A 21036-nucleotide genomic window follows, 5' to 3' on the forward strand; every position below is an offset into this window, starting at 1 on the left:
CTGAGCTGCGCTTCTCGCTACACACAATAGAAACGGCTTTGTTTTCAAAGTGAAGTATGTTTCGGAAAACTCCCACTGACTCAACTGTGTTTACCTCTTGGATTTCCATGTTGGAATAACTTTCTACCTCTGCTCTGAAAGCACGCACTGCCTGTTCCCCTGCCTCACTGTTGTTCCCTAACCGTTATGGCAGCATTAGCATTTACCAAAGAACTTCCTACAAAGCTACCATCCTCAGTGAATAAATCACAACTTTTACAGACCTGTAATTTAATGCAATGAGAGCATTTTCAGGTGTACAAAGCAGATAAGAAAGAGTCACACATGCCTCTATCCTGTCTATTTCATGCAGCCCTACTGTATTATTTGATATTAGTCTCTCATGCACAGTTTCAGCTGTTAAATATCGACAAACGAGGCTTTAACGCAGCGGGGTCCACTTAGTTCAATGAGGACTTGTTAGTTAGAACATGCAAAACTATTGCTCGTGCACTAGCGAGAGATTTGCATCAGATTGCTATCTCTGTGCACTACAGCAGAGCTGCGAGTGAAAGTAGGCCACTGTAATGGGTTATTTTCTTCAACGTTTGTTTCCTATTATCTATTAATTCTGTGAAATGTCGGGCAAGTGGGTTCTCTTTACATTTTAAGCATGTTAAATTACACTTCTCCAGCGTTTTTCAACTGAATCTCTCTCTACTGCATCTGTAGCATATGGTCGACACAGCATTTCAAGCTAATGTTATATACAGCGAGGTGGAGAAGCGGGTTTGGGACCTGAAGGACGCTGATACGACCCCCTGGATAAGCCTGAAAAATGGGGGGTGGGGGAGGGGGGGTTTAGGGTCAGTGCTTTCACCTCCTTCAACATTCACATCTACATTGTACTTGAGCAAAGCGTTTAAGCTGCAGCTGCTCCCTGGGCACTGGTGTGTGCGTGTGTGTGTGTGTGTGTGTGTATGTGTGTGCGCCATAGCTGGGTTTAATATGCAGTCCAGATTTTGTTTCACTGCGGTGCAACAATAATAAAAGCCCCTTTCACATTCTCAAAGGGAAAGGGATCCAAAACATTTTCATGATCTACAGATGCAGCAGATGAAGATCAAAGGGGACCTCAAGTGAAATTTCAGATTTTCTGTAGGATTCAATTGGTAAAATTCAGGGGGATTTCTTTAAATGATCAAAATTGTCCACAATGTCTGTGATAGGAACCAGACATCCAATGAGTTTCATGCCTCTAGAAGCTAGCTCACATTAATGTATTTCACACAGTGGTTAAAAATAACATGAATAATGCCTGAGACATTGTTTTATAACAGTTGAGAGGCATGGTTTTGGCATAAACTGCGTTCCTTATTACGTTACAACAATCTAAATGAGAAAATCATTTGCAGAAATGAGAGCAAACGAGGTTCCCCTTTAAGTCGAAAGACTCTGGTGCATTTCTTTAAGCTCTTTGTTGTGGTCCTCATGTAAAAGACTCAAGGCAGGACACAGGAACACTTACGGCCTTCTGCTCTTCATCCTGTCAGCCAGCGGGTAGGAGAGAGCAGTGAAAGGAAAACGATTCAGGAGAGAGACGGAGGGAAAAAAAGAGAGCGAGAGAGGGAGAGAGGGAAAGAGAGAGAGAGGGCAGAATGAGTGAAGGAAGAGAAGATTCACGATCAAAGGAGAAGCAAGTCTAAAGGCTGAACACTGATCTGACTGTGAGCCAGAAGACCAGGGTGAGTGTGCTAAAGAAAGCCACGTTCACTCAAAGCCAAAGAAAAAAGAGCCGTGCTAACACAGTCAGAGCTGGTTGTACCTTCAGCAGCCTCATGAGACCCTCCAACTGCACCATCAGCTCCCGCCTGCTCTCCTGCAGCGCTGACATGCGCTTCTCCAGCTCGTCCTTTCTGTGCCTGCAGAAAACACACAACGCTTTACTGAGATATATCCTTTTTTTCGTATATAAAAATGCACATTATATTAGTTAGTACATTAAAGTGACTTTGTGTAATTCATTCATTCATTGTCTGTAACCGATTTTCCAGTTCAGGGTCACGGTGGGTCCGGAGCCTACCCGGAATCACTGGGCGCAAGGTGGGAACACACCCTGGAGGGGGCGCCAGTCCTTCACAGGGCGACATTCACTCACACACTCACACCGGCTTTGTGTAATGTATAACTGTAATTCAAATTCAGATATTCTCCTGCGTTCATGGCATTTTTTTCATAACTGTTGAACAGTATTAAAAGTGACAATTGTCAATTTATTCAACAAAAAAATAACCTACAAATTAAGTAACACCTGGAGGTGGCGCCAGTCCTTCACAGAGCGAGACACACACACACAAATACCCATTCACTCACACCTACAGACACAGGGAGAACACACCACACTCCTCACAGACAGTCACCCGGAAGAAACCCACACAGACACAGGGAGAACACATCACACTCCTCACAGACAGTCACCCAGAGTGGGGGGACCCTATAGCTGTGTATCATCAACACTAACTGTTGTGCCATCATTTTGCATTAGTTATATATTACATAAAAATGCTTTATAATAAATATGTATACCTAATATACATCATATATCCTTTAAACAATGCACTATAACCATGTACACACTGCCATTAACTAGTGAACTGACCTCTCTAATGTTCTTCTGCCTGAATGTCATCAAAAAAGTCCCAATATCAAGTGTAAAGCCTTATTAGAAAAGTACAACCTGTTGCTTTCAAAAAATGTTTTAATCTGGGTAGGGAAGGGCCCAGGCAAAAGGGTTAATGACCCCCTGCAAAACACACCACAGTTTAATACGCTCTCAGTTAAAAGCCCCCAATCGCTGTCTACATGATTGTCAAACACACACACACACACACACACTCTATGACCCGATATATTACCTTTTCCCCCAGTTCCAGTCCACTGTTACTAGTGTTAAATGTTACTGTTTCCAAGTTTCTAATATGTTACACCCTGCATTTACTGTATGTATCAATATTTTATTGCTTATTTCATATTTATGTTCTTCTTAAACTTTTAAAATTGTAACCCAGGCTTTGACAATGCAAATGTAACTAATTTGTCATGTCAATAAAGCACCGTGAATTGAATTGAATTGAGTGCCTGACTCAATCGACTCCTACACGCCCTCTGGTGCCCAAGAGTGTTACTACACTGTGAGTACAATGTGACTACAGGTTGTTGAGCCGCTTCCACAATTCTGTGATATTCCACCGATCTGTCCGTTTATCAGATTCTCGAATCCAAACATCACGACACGGTCCCCATTCTCACATATACTGTTTGATGTTTTATCTGCATAAGATAACACAAATTTACAAGAGTATACACTAAGTAAAAGATCATTTAGGACACTGGTTCTCGAACTTTTTCTATCATTCCCCACCTCAGACGAAGGGGAATTTCCGTGCCCCCAAAAATGGTAATAAATACACAAGCAAGTTGACAATTTTCAAATTTATTTAAGTAACATCAATTTCTATCGCTAAATCAGTAGCTAAACACTGTAACAACAGATACATTAACATCAATGTTAAACAATACTGACAACTGGCCACTAATTAAACTGTGCTTCAGTTTCTCACTGTTATATTTGCTGAGTCAAAGCCCACCCCATACTCAAAATATCAGCTATAAGCTGGTTCCTGTAGATAAGGCAGTAAAATACTGCATGTATAATGATATGGAACATCATTTGATTAACATTAACGTTAGAGACGCTGTGTCCCAAACACACTATGGAACATTACATACTACACTACAGAAACACTGCTAAGGGTGGTATCACTATATATGTATAAATTCATACTATTCAGTGCCAACCCGGTCTCACACCTATTCGTGACATAGTCACTTAGATATATAGGGGACTGCAATTCGTGACATAGTCGCATATTTTCGACATTTTATGTGACAATATCACGATCATATGTGAATGGGCAATTACCATAAAAACCGCCATATCGGTGCCATATCGACTACTGATGTGTAGACTGACCAATGAAATGTTTACAGAGAAGGTTATCGACCAATAACGGTAGCTCTACAGTCAGACCGTCCAATCAGAAGATTTTAGGCTACTTCACCACGCCCCCTTCTCTTTCAAGTGAACCAAACGGAGTAGCGGAGGGAGGGACTAGTTTGTGAACGAAACGTTTCTCCAAATTCTATGTAAACTCTAGAAAAACAAAATCCCGGACGTTTGTGAAATTCCGCCAAGACATTTTTTAAGTCTAAAAAAGAGGACATGTCCGGGTAAAAGAGGACGCCTGGTCACCCTACTTAAGGCGTCATTACCATCCGTTAATACCACGGTCTTATTTTTATTTACGAAAAATATAACGTTACTAATTCATTATTTGCTAAAAATATTAAAGCAAATAACGGCTAGAGAAATGTCCTTTTCAGTATTAACCTTTTGAAAACTAGACAAAATAACGTTAAGTGAAAGAAATGTTCTCGTTAGAGTTAAAGCTAAAGTAGGACACCAATAATAAACATTGCTTAGGAGAAATATTATTAAATACTTTATGCCTTTGTTGGAATAAGAACCTATGTTATGTAATTCGCATTATGCCTTTTTCTATGTTATGAGGAATGACGCCTGTAATGAGGAAGTTTTCGTCATTACCCATACATTTATGATCGTGATATTGTCGCATTAAATGTCGAAAATATGCGACAATGTCACGAGTTGCGGTTTGGGACACAGCCAGAGACTAACGTTAACTTGCTGCATGTTTAGAGCGCTTCCTCAGGACCTGAACACAGTTAATATTAACGTTGACTAACTCTCAGATCCTAACAGTTATCTATATACAAGCCGCTTTTATAACTGTAATTATCCGCCGTTATTATCTGTTGTGCTCTTGTTACTGACCTCCAGCCCAGAGCTGGTAAACACTAACTTTATAAACCAGACTCTGACGGTGAAGAGGAGGCCAGTGAACTTTTATGGGTGGAGCAGCTTTATATTTGAACGGCGCCTTAAACCTTCTCTGACTCGCAGCCAAAACGCGGTAAACACGGTGGCGCATTTTCAAAATAAAAGTTTGCGAATAAAGGTATATTTTGGTTCCAGGCAAGCTAGCTACGTTTTTCTGGTCTAATGTTCCTTTATTATGTTTCAGGGATATTAATAAATCCATTATGAGTGGGTGCTTTTTACTGAGTAAGTTTTATTAGCAAATTAGAAAGGCATCAATAAAGACAGGCTCATTAATACACAAATATTTATTCAGATTCCTTGCGCCCCTACTGCAATACCCACACGCCCCACTAGGGGGTGCGCCCCACATTTAAAAAAACGTTGCTTTAGGGGTTCTAAAGACAAACCCTAACCCATCAAGGTGCATCCAGCAAGCTTTTATTGCTTTGTTAAATGTTTTTGGAAGGACCACATATGCTTTTAAAAGTATCTTGGCACATTAAAGGCTCCTAGAAGTGTGTGTGTGTGTGTGTGTGTACCGGAGCAGGCGTAGTTCTGCGAGGAGAGTGGGGTTCTGTTGGGCTTTCTCTGGTGTGGGTTGCGAGGCTTGTTCATGCTCCAGACGCAGCCGCTGGATCTCCTGAAGGATCTCCCTATCGGTCAGAACAGGACATTTATGAAAGTTCAACACACCCGCTGCCCACCCACCTCCCACCAGAAGGGCCTCACATGGTTATGTGCCTTCTATTTAAAGTCCAACACTGTGCAATGAAATTTCAAGCTGCAGATAAGAACTTTAACGGCTCATATCATATGGTCAAAGTTGGTCTACACCTGGGGATGAGCTTGAAATTCACAAGCAAATGACAGGATGCAAATTTTTAAAAACTTATCCCTGCATTAAAGGAACACTAGGTAAGATTTTGTTACTTGGGCCCCACCTAAAGTGGCAGAGCATTTAATAAAATCAGCGGGAGAGGGTTCCTACCCACCTCCAAAATTTACATTGCATTTTCTGCTGTGCTGAGCCTGGAGTAACAACAGACAGAGGCTCTGTTCTCTCTATTACAGGTCAGTGAAGCATCAAACAAGTTTTGAAGCTGTTATTTTTAGGGTAAAAATACTACCTAGTGTTGCTTTAAATTGTGAAGAAATGTGTATGTCCCGAGAGTACCGTCCCCTTACCCTGGACCTGTACAACATACCTCGCCTGGTAATAGATGTGATAGATAACTCTACGCCTCCTTCTAAAGGGCTATTACCACAGTCATTAAGCAGTATCAATGAACATAATGAGCTAGGTCTGATTTCAGAAGCATGCTCATGAATGCAGACACGCAGCTGTGAGAAAAGAAACAAAAAAATAAAAAGTGACACATACCTATTTTTATTCTCCAGCTCGGCGATGAGCTGCCTCTGTTGCTTGTTGGCATCAAAGTTGAAGCTCAGGTCAGTGGGAGGGCACTGCTGCAAGACACAATGATGAAGGGAGTTGAAAAGGAAGGCCACTATTAGATCAACACACTGAGTGACAGGCTGCACACAACAGAGGCACACAGCGCCTGCACGCACACAAAGGAGAGGCAGAGCAGACGCAGGAGCTCCAAAGGCAGAGGGATAAATGTGTCCTTTCAAATGGCCACTAAGTTTTTTCTTCGGAGTCCCTCCACAGCAGCTGGGGCTGTGAAAGCGATGAGTCTCCAGAGCAGAGGTGACATATGAAAAAGAATTTTGTGTGTGTGTGTGTGTGTGTACCAGGAATACAAACTCACCTTGTGGGGAATTGTTTTCCTTGTGGGGACCCCACAATGTAAATCATTACATTTTAAAGAGGAGACGTGTTCTAAAGTTGGGCTTAGGGTTAAGCTACAGGTAGTAGTTCTTAAGGAAAATTAATGTTACGTCTCCACAAAATGAATGGAAGGCTATGTATTGTCCTCACAATTCACAGATACAAGATTGTGTGTGTGTGTGTGTGTGTGTGTATTAAAGGATACTTACTGTAGAATTGCTAGCTTCAGCGGCCAGACGGGCAGCATAGCGGGCAATGAGACGATGCTCTTCATCCAGCCGGCTGGGACTCTCCAGAGTACTGCTGCCACAGAGGGTGAGAGAGAGAGAGAGAGAAAGAGAGAGAGAGATGCCAGGATGGCACTGGGTTAAACATAAAGCAATATCTTGGTGAGAAAGACATTGCTTGGTGTCTGAAGTTTAACAGCGGCAGAAAGTTGCCGTTATTCTTAGAAGCACTGTGGTAGTGTCTAAGTGTGTGTGCATTCATTCATTCATTTATTCATGTTCTGTAAGCCCTTCATCCTGTTTACAGTCACAGTGGGTCCAAAGCCTACCTGGAATCACTGGGCGCAAAATCAGGAACACACTAAGTTCATCACAGGGCACCACACACTCACACCCTTGGATAATTTCCCCAATCTGTGTGCTGAGACTGTGGGAGGGAACCCACACAGACACAGAGAGAACACTCCACACTCCTCACAGAGCCCTGAGACCCTGCAGCTGTGTGGCAGCGTTTGTTCACGTATCTTATGAATTGATTGTTCGTTGGTGGAGAGACATTTAAATGGAACGTCTACAATTATGTCCCTAAGCACTGCATGTTTTAAGGTGGAACGATATGTTTGATAGAAATATCAACAATTGCTTGTACGTCTCAGAAGTTTAACTTGTACTGTCAGTAATGTTGAGAAGTAATGAGAAGTTAGCCTTCTCGAGTTTGGAGATATTTTCACATGAAGTGATCCGAAACAGCCAAATGTCATTATTACCCACATACGGAACAGTAATAGTACGTGCTTTTCGGTGTTTGGAGTTCTGTCCATTGTCTAATAAACCTCCAATTGCCTCCATCATGAGCAGTGATAGAGAGGGAAAAACTAGCATACAGGACTGAGACAGAGTGTTTTTTCAATTATTTACAGACACTGGGGCTTCGTAAACAAACAGAATGGAGAGCTAGTGAACGGTGAGAAAGCATCTGTTTTTTTTTATTACAATTCTGAACTATGCCTTTAAGGAGAAGAATGGAGAACACACCACACTCCTCACAGAAAGTCACCCAGAGGAAACCCACGCAGACACAGGGAGAACACACCACACTCCTCACAGACAGTCACTCAGAGGAAACCCATGCAGACACAAGGAGAACACACCACACTCCTCACAGACAGTCACTCAGAGGAAACCCACGCAGACACAGGGAGAACACACCACACTCCTCACAGATAGTCACTCGGAGAAAACCCACGCAGACACAGGGAGAACACACCACTGTCCTCACAGACAGTCACCCGGAGCGGGACTCGAACCCACAACCTCCAGGACTCTGGAGCCGTGTCACTTGCTGCGCCACCATGCCGCCTGTTATTATATTAATTTTTTTTAATAAGTTCCCAGCTGCTAACTTTGAAATCATCATTTATTAATAATCTAAAATATAACTATTCCCAAGGACAAAACAAATAGATCACATGCTTTTGCAGCGCTTTTTCCTGATTTAAGCAGCAACCAATAAATTCCTCTCACTCGCCATTTTTCAACCTGCTTCATTTTTATGTTATATTTTGTTGAACAAAATAAATGAATGAATAAAATCCTAATAAATGCAACTGTTACCAAAAAATGACGAAACAGCAGGAAAATGCTTGAGCTACAGTTATACGTCAACTGAATTAGCCCCGTAGTTGAGTGCAAAAACTTCAGACACCAGTCATGTCTTGGCTGATTCTTTATATCTGAGATGTAATGAGGTAGTGTTAAATTAATAAACTCATACATGAGTAGATACTTTGCAATGAAGCAGGGCTGAGAGAACACACAAGCAAGCAGCTTGGAGACATGGACGCAGGACACGCAAACACACACGGCCATGTAACACAACGACACACCTGCCGCCGTCTTGCATAGCATCACACAGGACAGTGGGCTTATGTGTTTGTCCAGTCGTTCACCAGCAACCTCTTCTATTAAGATACAGATCTTTTCAGAAGGGGCCTGGACTACCAGAGCAGCTGAAGAGCGATTAGATCACCATTGTGTCTATCGTTCCAGCCTGTTTTCGTGTGGTGGAGAGACGTGTGCAGTCTTATGCTAAAGGCCTGAGCATACGGCACGAGCAGATGACAAAGCATATGCTGTCCCCCTCATTACACTGCCTGCAATAAGGAGTCGTGTGTGTGTGTGCATGCGTGTGTAAATGTGCATGTGTGTTTCCTAGTGGCTGCCATGCCTCACACCACCCACCTCGGACTAACAAACACTCTATCTATCTCCTCGGATCCCTATACACGTTTGCTTCTAGTGAGTTGAGTGCAGTAAGAAACTGGACCACTGTGTCCTTCACCATGCCCCCCCTCAGTGTGACCTGTCTGGGCTCCACTCTCAAAAAACTCCCTGGGGTTTGGTTCATTAAAAACTCTCCCCTGTGCCAGGAATCCCTCAGAGGCTCAAGCCATTTGTAACGGTCAGTGCAGAGACACTGATGAGGTGGTGGTGTGTTAGTGTGTGTTGTGTTGGTACGAGTGGATCCGACACAGCAATAGCTGCTGAAGTTCTGAGAACTGAGAATTTAAAACATCCAGCCGACAGCGTCCGGTGTCACTGATGAAGGATAAGAGGACGACCGACACACACTGTGTAGCTATGGATGACTCTCTGACTTTACCTCTACAAGTTGGACCAACGATGTAGGAGTGTCTAAGAGTGGACAGTGTTTAAAACTCCTGCAGCACTGCTGTGTCTGATCCACTCACACCACCACCACATGTGAGAAATAGTGAAGGTAAATTTATGATAAAGGCATCATGGGAGGGCCTAGGGAGGGATAATACTTGAGTACTGCAGGAAAGTAAATAAAGTTGAGAACTGGGACTGACCTCAGTCGCTCTCCTGCATTAACCTGCTGCAATGAGACAACAGCGCACTCCATGATTTCATATCTGCTGGCAGTTGATCAATACTCAGTTAACATCAAATTAAAAACTCATCCCCGCGCAAATGGAGGCGGTTATTTATTCTCCAGCAGCAAGGTCGGGCATGACCCAGCCATCCATAAATTCCCTGTGGTGTTGCTTGCCCTTGAGAGTCAGAGTGAGGGGCTGGGGGAGATAGGAGGGGGGAGGAGGATAAGAATGGGAAGGTGCCACGTCAGCAGACAGGCTCACTTTCCCCTCACCTCTTTCGGCTTTGACACCCCGCCCCACCGCCACACACACACACACACACCCCACCAAGGCCACAGACAGAAGAGTGTTTCAACTCTGCAGTTCATAACTATTTACAGTTTGCCCTTCTTGCTACTCATTTCACATTCATCTCTTTTATAGATTGTATGAGGTCTTCCATTGTCAGAAACGACTCCAGAATGTCACCGTAACCCTTTCCCGCCGTGGCCAGTGTGGTGGTCGTTTCGGCCGTGTCAGTTATTGCAGCAGGGGTCTGGGGAGATTGAGCATCCTCCAAGCATCCTTTTGTTAGTTGAGGGTTGTTTTGGGGGTTATTTAAAGGGTTTTATGTTGTAAATGTGTGTTTTGTGTTTGGGGATTTTTCTTGTTTGTGTTTGTGTGTGTTTTTGGACTTGGTGTATAATGATTTGAACTTGGGCTGGACAGTATTCTGCTCGTTCCCTTGCTTCCTTTTCCTATGTGCTCTTTAAAGAGTTCAATAAATTAGCTTAAAACGCAGTAATGGCTGTGCCTTATTGTGATTACTCTGGTGATGTCACACCATTGATTTTATTGGGGGCTGAAATAATGAAAACATACGAACGCAAAAATAATGAACATATCAAGTGCATTTTTCGTTCCTCTGATTAAACACAACAGCTGTGACCGCTCCAACCTCATAAGCATGTTCTCTCAGAAACACATCGCCTCTAACAGGACAACAAAGCATTGTGCATTATTTCTACAGTGACAGGAGACAAGGAGCAAACAGAGAGTCAGATTCGGCTGATATATTTCACTCTGCACAGCCTGCACATACACGCGCCAGGACTCCTCTTTCAGCTCTGTTCAACGTCTGATCCTGCTTGCGCTGTCATCTCTCTGCCTAATAGCTGATGTGTGGTGAATGTACTGACTGTGTTAGCATCGTCCAGGTGGATGCTGCACATTAGAGATGTTTGAGGTGACTCTCTATTGTCCCGAAGAATGTAAAGCACTTTGGGGGGTCTTCAAGATCTTTACCATGGAGGTGGTTGAACTCCAGAATTCAGAATTTAGCACAAATTGGTGATTTAAATCATGTAAAAGTAAATGACCAAGTTTAGAAGGTGCTTGACCAGAGAAATCACCCCCAGGCCTATGTTCTGAGACCCTTGCTGTATAGTTTTTGCATCTCATCCCTGAAGCGCAAGGAAAAATTTAATTTTTCAAAGGAAAGAAAATTACATCCACAGCCGCTGCCCTAATTACTGTAAGGGATTACTGTCTGCGCCGTAACTTTTAAGTTGGCTCCAGCCTCAGTATAATGCAGACATAATCGATAACAGCAGGTTCTTTCCTATAAGTAATCAGATCAGGAGGGCGAGGAGCTCTCCTCAAGTCCCTGTGACCTTCACCTCGACTGGAGGAGCAGCTATTATGTTTGTCAGGCTCTTTTAAAGAAATCTGACAGAATTTGTTGTGGAAAACTAATTGCACGCCGTGTGGTTCGCCCTCAAAGCAGTGCCATCAGCCACTGGACGGGGCATTCACCCAAACACTGTGACTCAGAGGCAGGGACGGGGGCTTTAAGGCGGCTGTCAGAGCACCACATTAGAACGGGGAGAAGGCTGTGGAACATGCGCTGAAACCACTCCTCGTGGTTGGCTTTCTCATCTAAATGCACAGCGTCTTTGGTTGCCTGACGTTAACGAGTCAAGTCAGCTCTTTTTAGCCTGACTCTGATCTTTACAGTGAAGGATCTCATGTGGGATGAAGTGTTTACTCGTGCACGGTCCCCTCCCTCCCAAAAGCCTGCTCCCGCTGCCTCAGGCAGACCGTGCTTAGCTATTTTTAGCCCCCTGCATGCATATGAGCAGCCTGCTGCTCCTCCTGCAGACACTCAGCATCACATCTGGTCCATTCAAGTGATGTGCGGTCATGACACTTCAGGTTCTAAAGCGGTGCGCATTGCCATAACACTGTAGCTATTCTAGCCATGCGGGTAATGACTTAATGGCATGTTTCGCAGCTATTTGGGCTCGAACGTAAGTGGGGAAAGCTGGAGCTGGAAATGGAAGGAGGTGTGAGTGAGGGAGAAAGGGCGGCTCCGTAAATCCACTGATGAATATTCTGAATTTTCATTTAATACGAGATGTTTCCCTGGAGCACATCGGAGATGGTCCTCTCTCGTTTCATTATCAGCTGCTGGAATCACAAATATTTTTTGATTGCATGCTACCATTAAGGCACAGGCGATATCCAGGTGTAATGATGTCATTGTGAGTTGCATGATGGGATGATAAGCTGTTCTCATATGGCTGTGTAAGATCACTATCATCATCAATATCACGACACGATGAGAAAACTTTCTGATATGACTTTACATGCATTATTTGTTAATGATAACAATTTTTATAAGAGTTTATAATAACGGTTATTTTGAAGCCTGTCTGAAAATGTTTTATACATTTATATTAAATTATGTCAACAGCATGTTTTAATTATGTTTTAATTATTTTATGTGCAGTTATAATATTTACCCTTTCATATTTAATAATTTTTGTTTTTAAGAACTTCTGTAAAGCACTTTGAGCTGCAGTTATGTACGAAATGTGCTTCACAATTAAATGTTATTATTCATTCATTCATTCATTGTCTGTAACCCTTATCAAGTTCAGGGTCGTGGTGGGTCTGGAGCCTACCCAGAATCACTGGGCGCAAGGCAGGAACACACCCTGGAGGGTGCGCCAGTCTTTCACAGGGCGACACACACTCACACATTCACTCACACACTCACACTTACGGACACTTTTTGAGTCTCCAATCCACCTACCAACGTGTGTTTTTGGAGCATGGGAGGAAACCGGAGCACCCGGAGGAAACCCATGCAGACACAGGGAGAACACACCACACACCTCACAGACAGTGACCCGGAGGAAACCCACGCAGACACAGGGAGAACACACCACACTCCTCACAGACAGTCACCTGGAGGAAACCCACGCAGACACGGAGAACACACCACACTCCTCACAGACAGTCACCTGGAGGAAACCCACGCAGACACAAGGAGAACACACCACACTCCTCACAGACAGTCACCCGGAGAAAACCCACGCAGACACAGGGAGAACACACCACACTCCTCACAGACAGTCACCTGGAGCGGGACTCGAACCCACAACCTCCAGGTCCCTGGAGCTGTGACAGAGACACTACCTGCTGCACCACCTAGCCGCCCAATATTATTGTTATTGTTATTATTAATATGATATGACCCTATAATGATTATGCAATATGTGATGGAATGAATTTTGTAAATGTATCATGAATATCGTCAGCAAAATCCACAACAACCATGTCTCTATCTATGCTTCTAAGAGCTCCAGTATCAAACATGTTGCCCTTATTCAAACTAGGACACCGCAGCAAGTCCACAAACAAACTGACCCTACTCAGTGACCTCTTAACCGTTCATATCAGAATGTGCGTATGTGCTTCATGTCAGCCACCTTATTGATCACGACACCGCATCTCTGCCTTGTTGTCTACCCTAATGCCAATGCAACAGTGAAAGTGTTTACCATGAGAGCAGAGACAAAAAAGCACCCACGGAGCCCAACTTGATTACTAACCCTATTTACAAGATAAGGCTCCAATCCGGAGTGCTTTTATCTCCCGTATCACCTTGAGCTAGCCACAACACGCTGAGGCTTTCCACAGAGGAGGCAGGCCAATTTCTCTCTTCACTGCTCAGGCTCATCTGCCTTTCAGAGGCAAACATATAGCCCGTCTCCTGCGGCGGAGCATTCGGCGTGGAGAACGGGCTCGGAAGAATCCCCCGCTCATTACTCACGCGCGGCCCAGAATCCAAAGCCAGCCTTTTTTTTTCTCTTTACATAACAGGCTTACATGGAGGGGCTTAAAAAACAAGTGCATGCAAACAGAAAGCCTGTGCGGAGCGCTTACCTTTTGCCGGACGTGGGTGCCCCAGAGGACATGAGAATGGTATCGTTCATGTTGTTGGACACTGGCTTCAGCTGACTGCAAAATTACAAAGTTAGGAGTCAAGCACGGCCACAGAGGTGGAGCTGCCAACCTGTCGGTTACCTGTCTGAATGTATGTTTGTTTGTATGAGTGTGTGTGTGTGTGGGGGGGCACATTAGAATGGAAACTACTCTGAAGTGGTGGAAAAGAGCCGCTGTGTTCCAGTCCGACTCAAACCTCCATGCTGTAAACTGGCTTCCAGACAGACGTTTTAATTTAATGCTATTTGCCCAAAACTAATTAAGCTAACAAGAAGACAAAGGGGTTCGGAGGAATTCTAATTAAAGCTGGAAGTCTGGGAGAAGAGAAAGAGGGAACAAAAAAGAGAAAGAGAGAGTGAGTAAGAGAGGGACAGAGGTGACATGGCAGAAGGTTATTTTTGTGGGTAAACAGTGCCATGGACTCCATCTGGACCTGATGATGTCCATGCTCCATCGAGCAGTTCAGCCCCTCTGACCATGTCTGTCCCTCTCTCTCTCTCTCTCTTTCTCTCTCTCTCTCTCGCTCTCTCTCTCTCTCACACACACACACACACACACACAACTGAATCAGATGATCTCGGCATCTGTCTCAAAATGTGGCAGCGTAAACAATTAAAAATCGAGTCAATATTTCTGCAAACATGGAGACTATTACAATTATTTATTATCATTCAATGTCTTTTAGTCTTCTTCCATTGCCAACTGCGTCCCAACTTTTCTCCTCCATCGCTCCACCACAGCTCTTGCTTCTGGCTTGTGCTCATTCGCTCCCATATCTGCGTATGCGCAGCAGCATAAAGGGCAGCTCGAAATCTCAAATCCATTCAATTTACCACACCCAAAATTGTCGTATAATGTGCTGGCTGAGCCCAGATGATGCTGCTGCTGTTCTCTGAGCCGCATCCAAACATCAGCCTGCGTACTCCTGAAAGAAGACTTATCGAAACGCCTGCTTATCATATTCAGCTCTGTTCCTTCAAGAGGACGCCGTTAGTTTCCCGGCTCTGACCCCTGCAGCTAGCCATCACTTGGAGGGCTTTCCGTGCAATCTGCATCACAGAGACATGCCTACTTTAATTTCCCCCGTGGCAGCCAACGGCACGCGTGGAGGCTCATGGATCTGTCTCATCACACTCCAAAGCGGCTAGACACAATCATATTTCAGGCACAGAGAGACAGAGCGAGGGGAAGCAAGGTTTGTCACGGCAGCGTGGAGGAGAACACAGGTGCCTCAAGCAACTCTTCCCACTGCCACAGCTGGTCATCGCCGGACAGCGGCGCTCATCCCGAGGACCTAGGACTAGGAGGGGAGAGGAGAGGGTTTGCAAAGAGTGACTCACTCACCTCGCGCGGCGGGAGGAGCACCTGTCTGTTCGGCTCGCGGACGCTCATCCAGAGGCCAGCTGCTGCCTGCTCCGCGCTGCCCTCCGCTCAACTGAACTAGCATCTGAATGCACAACATTGCTGCTGTCTCCAAGGAAACCTGGCAGTCACATGACCTGGTGACGATCCAGATGCGCTCTCTCTCTCTCTCTCTTTCTCTTTCCTCAGCCTCTCTTATCCACTTCTCTCCCTCCCTCCCTCTCTCTCCCTGACCATCTCAAAGCCTTTTATTTCCCCCCCCACTCCTGTTTCTGTTCTAACACATGCAGATGCACAGAGAGTACACAGAGCCGCACGGTATTTCAGTTCTTAAGAGCGGACTGATAGGACCCTACAGAAGGATGCAATATGCAAATAAGGCCACTTCTCCACCAATCACAGCTGCTTGTGTTACAATTTGTTACAGTAATTACTGGCAAAACTTTAACTGTGTGCAGCACTGTGCAAAAGTCAGAGACCACTCGTGCTTTAATTTCCACTTGATATTGGCTGTACGTTTAAGTCAGTTTAAATTCATTCATTCATTCATTCATTCATTTTCTGTAAGTGCTTCATCTGGATCTGCATCTGACCCAGAGCCACTGACGTTAAGCTAAGAACACAGCTGTTAACTACAAGTAAACAGTTTTCAAGGTCAGGAAAAAAGTAGAACAATAGCAGGTTCCTGATAGCTCCACGTCCTTTCAGACCCACAACACTGAGTTTTCTTCACACAGTGGAACAATGAACAGAAGCATGGGGGCTGTGTATGGCTGGGATTAGTCGTGTTAACTCATGTGTGTTTGTGTGTGTGTGGTGTTTACACTAGAAGTCATATCCTGAGTGACTAAGCCGTCAGTGTCCTGGCAGAAATTGTCAACGTTCCAAAGACAAAAGAAGGAACCTACTGGAGGTTCTAGGTACCTACACACCGTGTTAATGTGTTCACAAGAGCAGGCCGAGACTCCGCGGGCAGCGAAGCAGTGCCGAAAAGCCTCTGCTGAGATTTATGAGATCGGCTTGGCTACACATTGAGGCTTTTCTCACAAATTAAAGTGTGCCGCACTGAACTGTTTGGAGGGGTCTCCCGGAGCGGCGTGCCTCATTATAGTCAGTGTTTACCACCAGCGGCCAGCGGGGCCACGCAGCTGCACTGATGTGATCAATGTGGCCGCCTCACAGAGCAAAAGCACTAAACCCACTGCATACAGATGTCATGCCTTCACTCTCTGCCTCAGAGCTGGATAAATCAGCCATGTTCAGTGCAGAAGCCCATCCCTGCCACTCAGATATGTCGAGCGGGTCAAATTAGAAACGAGCCCCTCGTGTGTACATTTTGACTGGCGAAATCTTCAAAGATCCAAAGCCGAGAGCGTCAGGTTTTTACCCCGTCGGACGTGCTGCGAATGGAAATGTGCTCGTTCCCGAGGCCTGCCCTTAGCAGAGGGCAAGGCGAAAATTATGTTCGCACCTTTTTATGAGGTCACATCGACTACATCAAGCGCCACTCCTATTCTTTCCAGGATAATTACAATGAAGTGAGCCCTGCCTGGAAGAGCTGGGGAAATATGGAGCGCTAACGTCCCGGTAGCAAATAAAAATGATCAACGGGTGACCCTGCTGCCAGCCTGCTTATGCGTCTGTCTCTGAGCTGTAATACACGAGTGGCACATAACCTCAGGCCTTCATCACTGCGCTGACTGCTAGACTGGGCACAGCGGCGCTGAGCAAAGAAATCACACAAGGAAAGGAACTGCTGAACGTTATTTGATCTTTCTACGTTTGAGCGCATTAGTCATGCTGAAACCTGTGGTTTTATTGTTATAAAAACATCTTCATAGCATGGGGTTAACATTGTTACATCCCGTTCCACTCCGTACAGTCCTTATTCAAAAACAGCCTGAGATTATCGCATTATTTTCATTAAAACACATCAGAAGGTAGCCAATCAGAAGAGAGAAAATGTACATACGCCGTATTAACTTCTTTCCACAGTCGTTGTACTTACTCTCAGCTCCACTGACCATACAGACACCACAGAGCAGGTATTAGATTCTCAGCGCTGCTGTGACTCTGCCGTGGTGGTGGTGTGTTAGTGTGTGTTGTGCTGGCTCAAGTGGATCAGACACAGCAGTGCTGCTGGAGTTTTTAAACCCCTCACTGGACTGAGAATTGTCCACCAACCGAAAACATCCAGCCGACAGCGTCCTGCGTCCACTGACAAACACAGAGTGGACAGTGAGTGGACACAGGGTTAAACTCCAGCAGCACTGCTGTGTCTGATCCACTCGCACCAGCACAACACACTATAAGTTATATCTGAACTATATGTTACAGGCGTGTTGTTGTGGAAATGACACGTTGAATGCTAATCAGCAATCATGTACGCATAAGCCAGACATGTTCTACAAACAGAGAGACACAGTCGTCCCTTGTCTCTGCTTCAGTGAGCCCCAAATTAGATCCATCTGTCAAACTTGAGGGAATCTGAAAGACAAATTCGTGGCACCACACGCAATCAGCTGTCAAACCACGGCTAAACTAAGGTGAAGTACGTCAGAGACACTTGTGCCGTTCCAGACAAGCAGCTCCATCGCTGAGCCCATGACCCGTGAGTCTGATCAGACGTGATGTGTTCCTGTGGTTCTGCCTCCATTCTTGCCTCAGTGTGGAGATGCCTGAGGCTCGTGAAGACAGGATTGGTTGGATCATGCTGACGGATGCTGTCCTGAGTTCAGTGACAACAGGAGCACTATGTGAAGCAGCAACAGGAATCAGACCTGTTTACACTGATGCATCAGCCCCCCGAGGAGCTACAGATGGTCATTATGGAGCAAGCAAGGGCTGGGAATCGGCATCATCTCATGCCATCTATGTGGATTTACAGCAGAATAGACATACCGGACAGATCAATCTCCTCCAAAAAAGTCTGATAACTGTTAATTTCGGTAACGAAGACTATGACCAAATATATTATTGATGTCTTATTTTTCACAACAAAAAATAGAAGAAAACTAGATTAAATATAATTATTGAAGAAGAGAACTATGACAAAATGTTTATTTATAAAAACTAATCTAAAATATGAAATGTTGATAAATGACCTGTGATTTTTAGAAAATCACTAGGAAATAAAACAGGAAAATGCTCCGTCGAGAGGAATAATGAAGAGGAGTCAACTCACAAAGAAGCGATTCTGCGAGCATCTGGGAGTCGCTCATATGAACCGTCAGCCAATGATTCATAGAGTTGAATCTCTTGGCGTTGACTCAGTCTCGGTTTACAGCACAATTTCAATTACAAGGTTAATGTTAAATAAATGCAAAATGTATTTGAAAAAGTGGCAATATTCCTTCAATAGTTTTGGATTTTAACATTTTAAATATAACAAATGTTAAGCTATTTTTATGGAAGGACGTAAAATCTTTACGGTGAGAGACAGTGACTCATTAAGCACTCCGGCGTTCCAATTACAGAACGACCACAGCATCCTCAGGAGTTTGTGCTCGTGAGTTGAACTTTGTACCACCAAGTACGGCAGTTCGAACATGATGTACTTTGTATTGAGAAACAGCCAAGAACACGTATTGAGAAGCTGCTTAAGACTAATTATACCACAATTAGTTCCGACCCTGCGTTGTGATTGGCTGAGAGACGTTACAGGAGTGCCAATATTACAATAACTGTTATCTGCTTTCTGATTTGTAAACAAAATACTCGCTTTTAACTTAAACAGAGAGAACTTGGCATCGTTTAGTGTGTGATATATATCACTACGATCTGAAAACAATGATTTTCGCTGGAGAGAACCAAGGTTTTAAAAAATCCTGGACGTGTCCAACGATCTAGAGTTCGTTGAAAAGAGCAAAAAGGAACGAGCGATGGAATAGAACTATTTTACCTTGCGGAAGGTTTATAAACAAACAAATCATTTTTCTTTGTCTTATTTATCTTAAAACATAATAATAAATGGTAATAACTGTGGTATAATGGCATTATACACTTTACGAGGTTTGTGCTATAATGTGAGCTACTGGCACTGGTGATTATAGCACTGCCTCTCATTTATTAATGTTTAAATTAAGATGGTCTGACAGTAAATTATCTCCCACATCATGAGGAATAAAACACTAAACATAAGGGTATTGTGGGGAACGTCTTGGAACAGTGAACAAGATCAACGTAAGCAGTTGTATCTGTTATAAAACCTGCCTGTTTTCACAGACAATATCTTGAAAACATAAAAGCGCTCATTCAAAACGAGCAGATACAGTGTTTATGCGAATTATGACACCACCATTCCCTGAATATCCACCATGTTTGCGCCATGCTTCCTGAATCTATAAAGCCATGTCTGCAATGTCACAGTAACACAAGGAAAGGCAAACACAGGGAGTCTGAGATTTGAGTAAGGGTGGATACTGCTGCTCTGTAGGCGACTTAAACTATGACTCAATATAGTATCTGACCACAGGGAATGTGATGACTTCATGAGTGCGTATGGATGTCCTGTCCACTTACTCTGTGCTGCAAAGAGCTACACTCATATTCGCTTTCCTCCTACAGCACTATAACACTCAGACTGGTTCCTTTTGGGTTCTCTGGAGTAACAAATTCACCCAGTCACTCAGTCACTCACACCTGTGGACAGCTTCACACACTCACCCAGTCACTCACACACTCACACCTGTGGACAGTTTCACACACTCACCCAGTCACTCACACCTGTGTACAGTTTCACACATTCACCCAGTCACACACACACTCACACCTGTGGACAGTTTCACACATTCACCCAGTCAAATACACACTCACACCTGTGGACAGCTTCACACACTCACCCAGTCACTCACACACTCACATCTGTGGACAGTTTCACACACTCACACCTGTGAACAGTTTCACACACTCACCTAGTCACTCACACACTCACACATGTGGACAGTTTCACACACTCACCTAGTCACTCACAGCTGTGGGTAGTTTCATACATTCACCCAGTTACTCACTCACTCACTCACTCACACACACAATGTCACACAGCCAATCCACTGAGTTCAATATGTTCGGACTGTGGGCGGAAACCCACGCAGACACAGGGAGAACACACCACACTCCTCAAGGACAGTGACCCGAGCAGAGGACCCAGGACCCTGCGGCTGTGTGACAGAGACACTGCAGCGCCACCAAACCACCAAAGAATCATCTATCTTGACCGAACAAAACTGTCAGGAACTGTCAGTGATTCTGAAGATGGTACTCCTGCATATTTCAACACCTGCTTTTATTTCCTCACAACGGCTCCCAAAAATAGACAGGGGACAGTGGAGCATGTTAATGTGCCCTTTGAATTTCAAGTCAATATTATCGTCAGAGCAGAAACCCCTCTAGGGCTTTCAGAGACTTGTGAAGTTTACTGATTCTCTGAGGAGATTTAGGAAATCATCATTGATCTCCATGTGCGTACTATATTTAGCACAGGAGCAGCTTTCTTTACAGGAGTGTTTCTTTACAGGAGGAAAGCTCTGCTTTTCAGACAAC

General features: G+C 44.3%; 1 protein-coding gene across 8 annotated transcripts in view; it reads right to left on the bottom strand.

Moving 5' to 3' along the window:
- dtnbb (dystrobrevin, beta b) overlaps positions 1-21036 on the bottom strand; it is a 49344-nt gene that overhangs the window by 5747 nt on the left and 22561 nt on the right. For 2 of the 8 annotated variants that reach the window (XM_066674437.1, XM_066674418.1), the window contains exons 11-16: positions 14074-14148; positions 6944-7037; positions 6324-6409; positions 5482-5595; positions 1805-1901; positions 1508-1525 (exon numbers count right to left, since the gene is read on the bottom strand). In XM_066674437.1, coding sequence (XP_066530534.1) covers positions 1508-1525; positions 1805-1901; positions 5482-5595; positions 6324-6409; positions 6944-7037; positions 14074-14148 — 484 coding nt within the window. The remainder of the gene's footprint in view (positions 1-1507; positions 1526-1804; positions 1902-5481; positions 5596-6323; positions 6410-6943; positions 7038-14073; positions 14149-21036) is intronic. The other 6 variants (XM_066674428.1, XM_066674471.1, XM_066674462.1 and 3 more) reach the window with 6 other exon arrangements.

Source organism: Hoplias malabaricus, chromosome 1 (assembly GCF_029633855.1).
Source record: "Hoplias malabaricus isolate fHopMal1 chromosome 1, fHopMal1.hap1, whole genome shotgun sequence".
In the NCBI taxonomy this organism is placed as follows: Eukaryota; Metazoa; Chordata; class Actinopteri; order Characiformes; family Erythrinidae; genus Hoplias; species Hoplias malabaricus.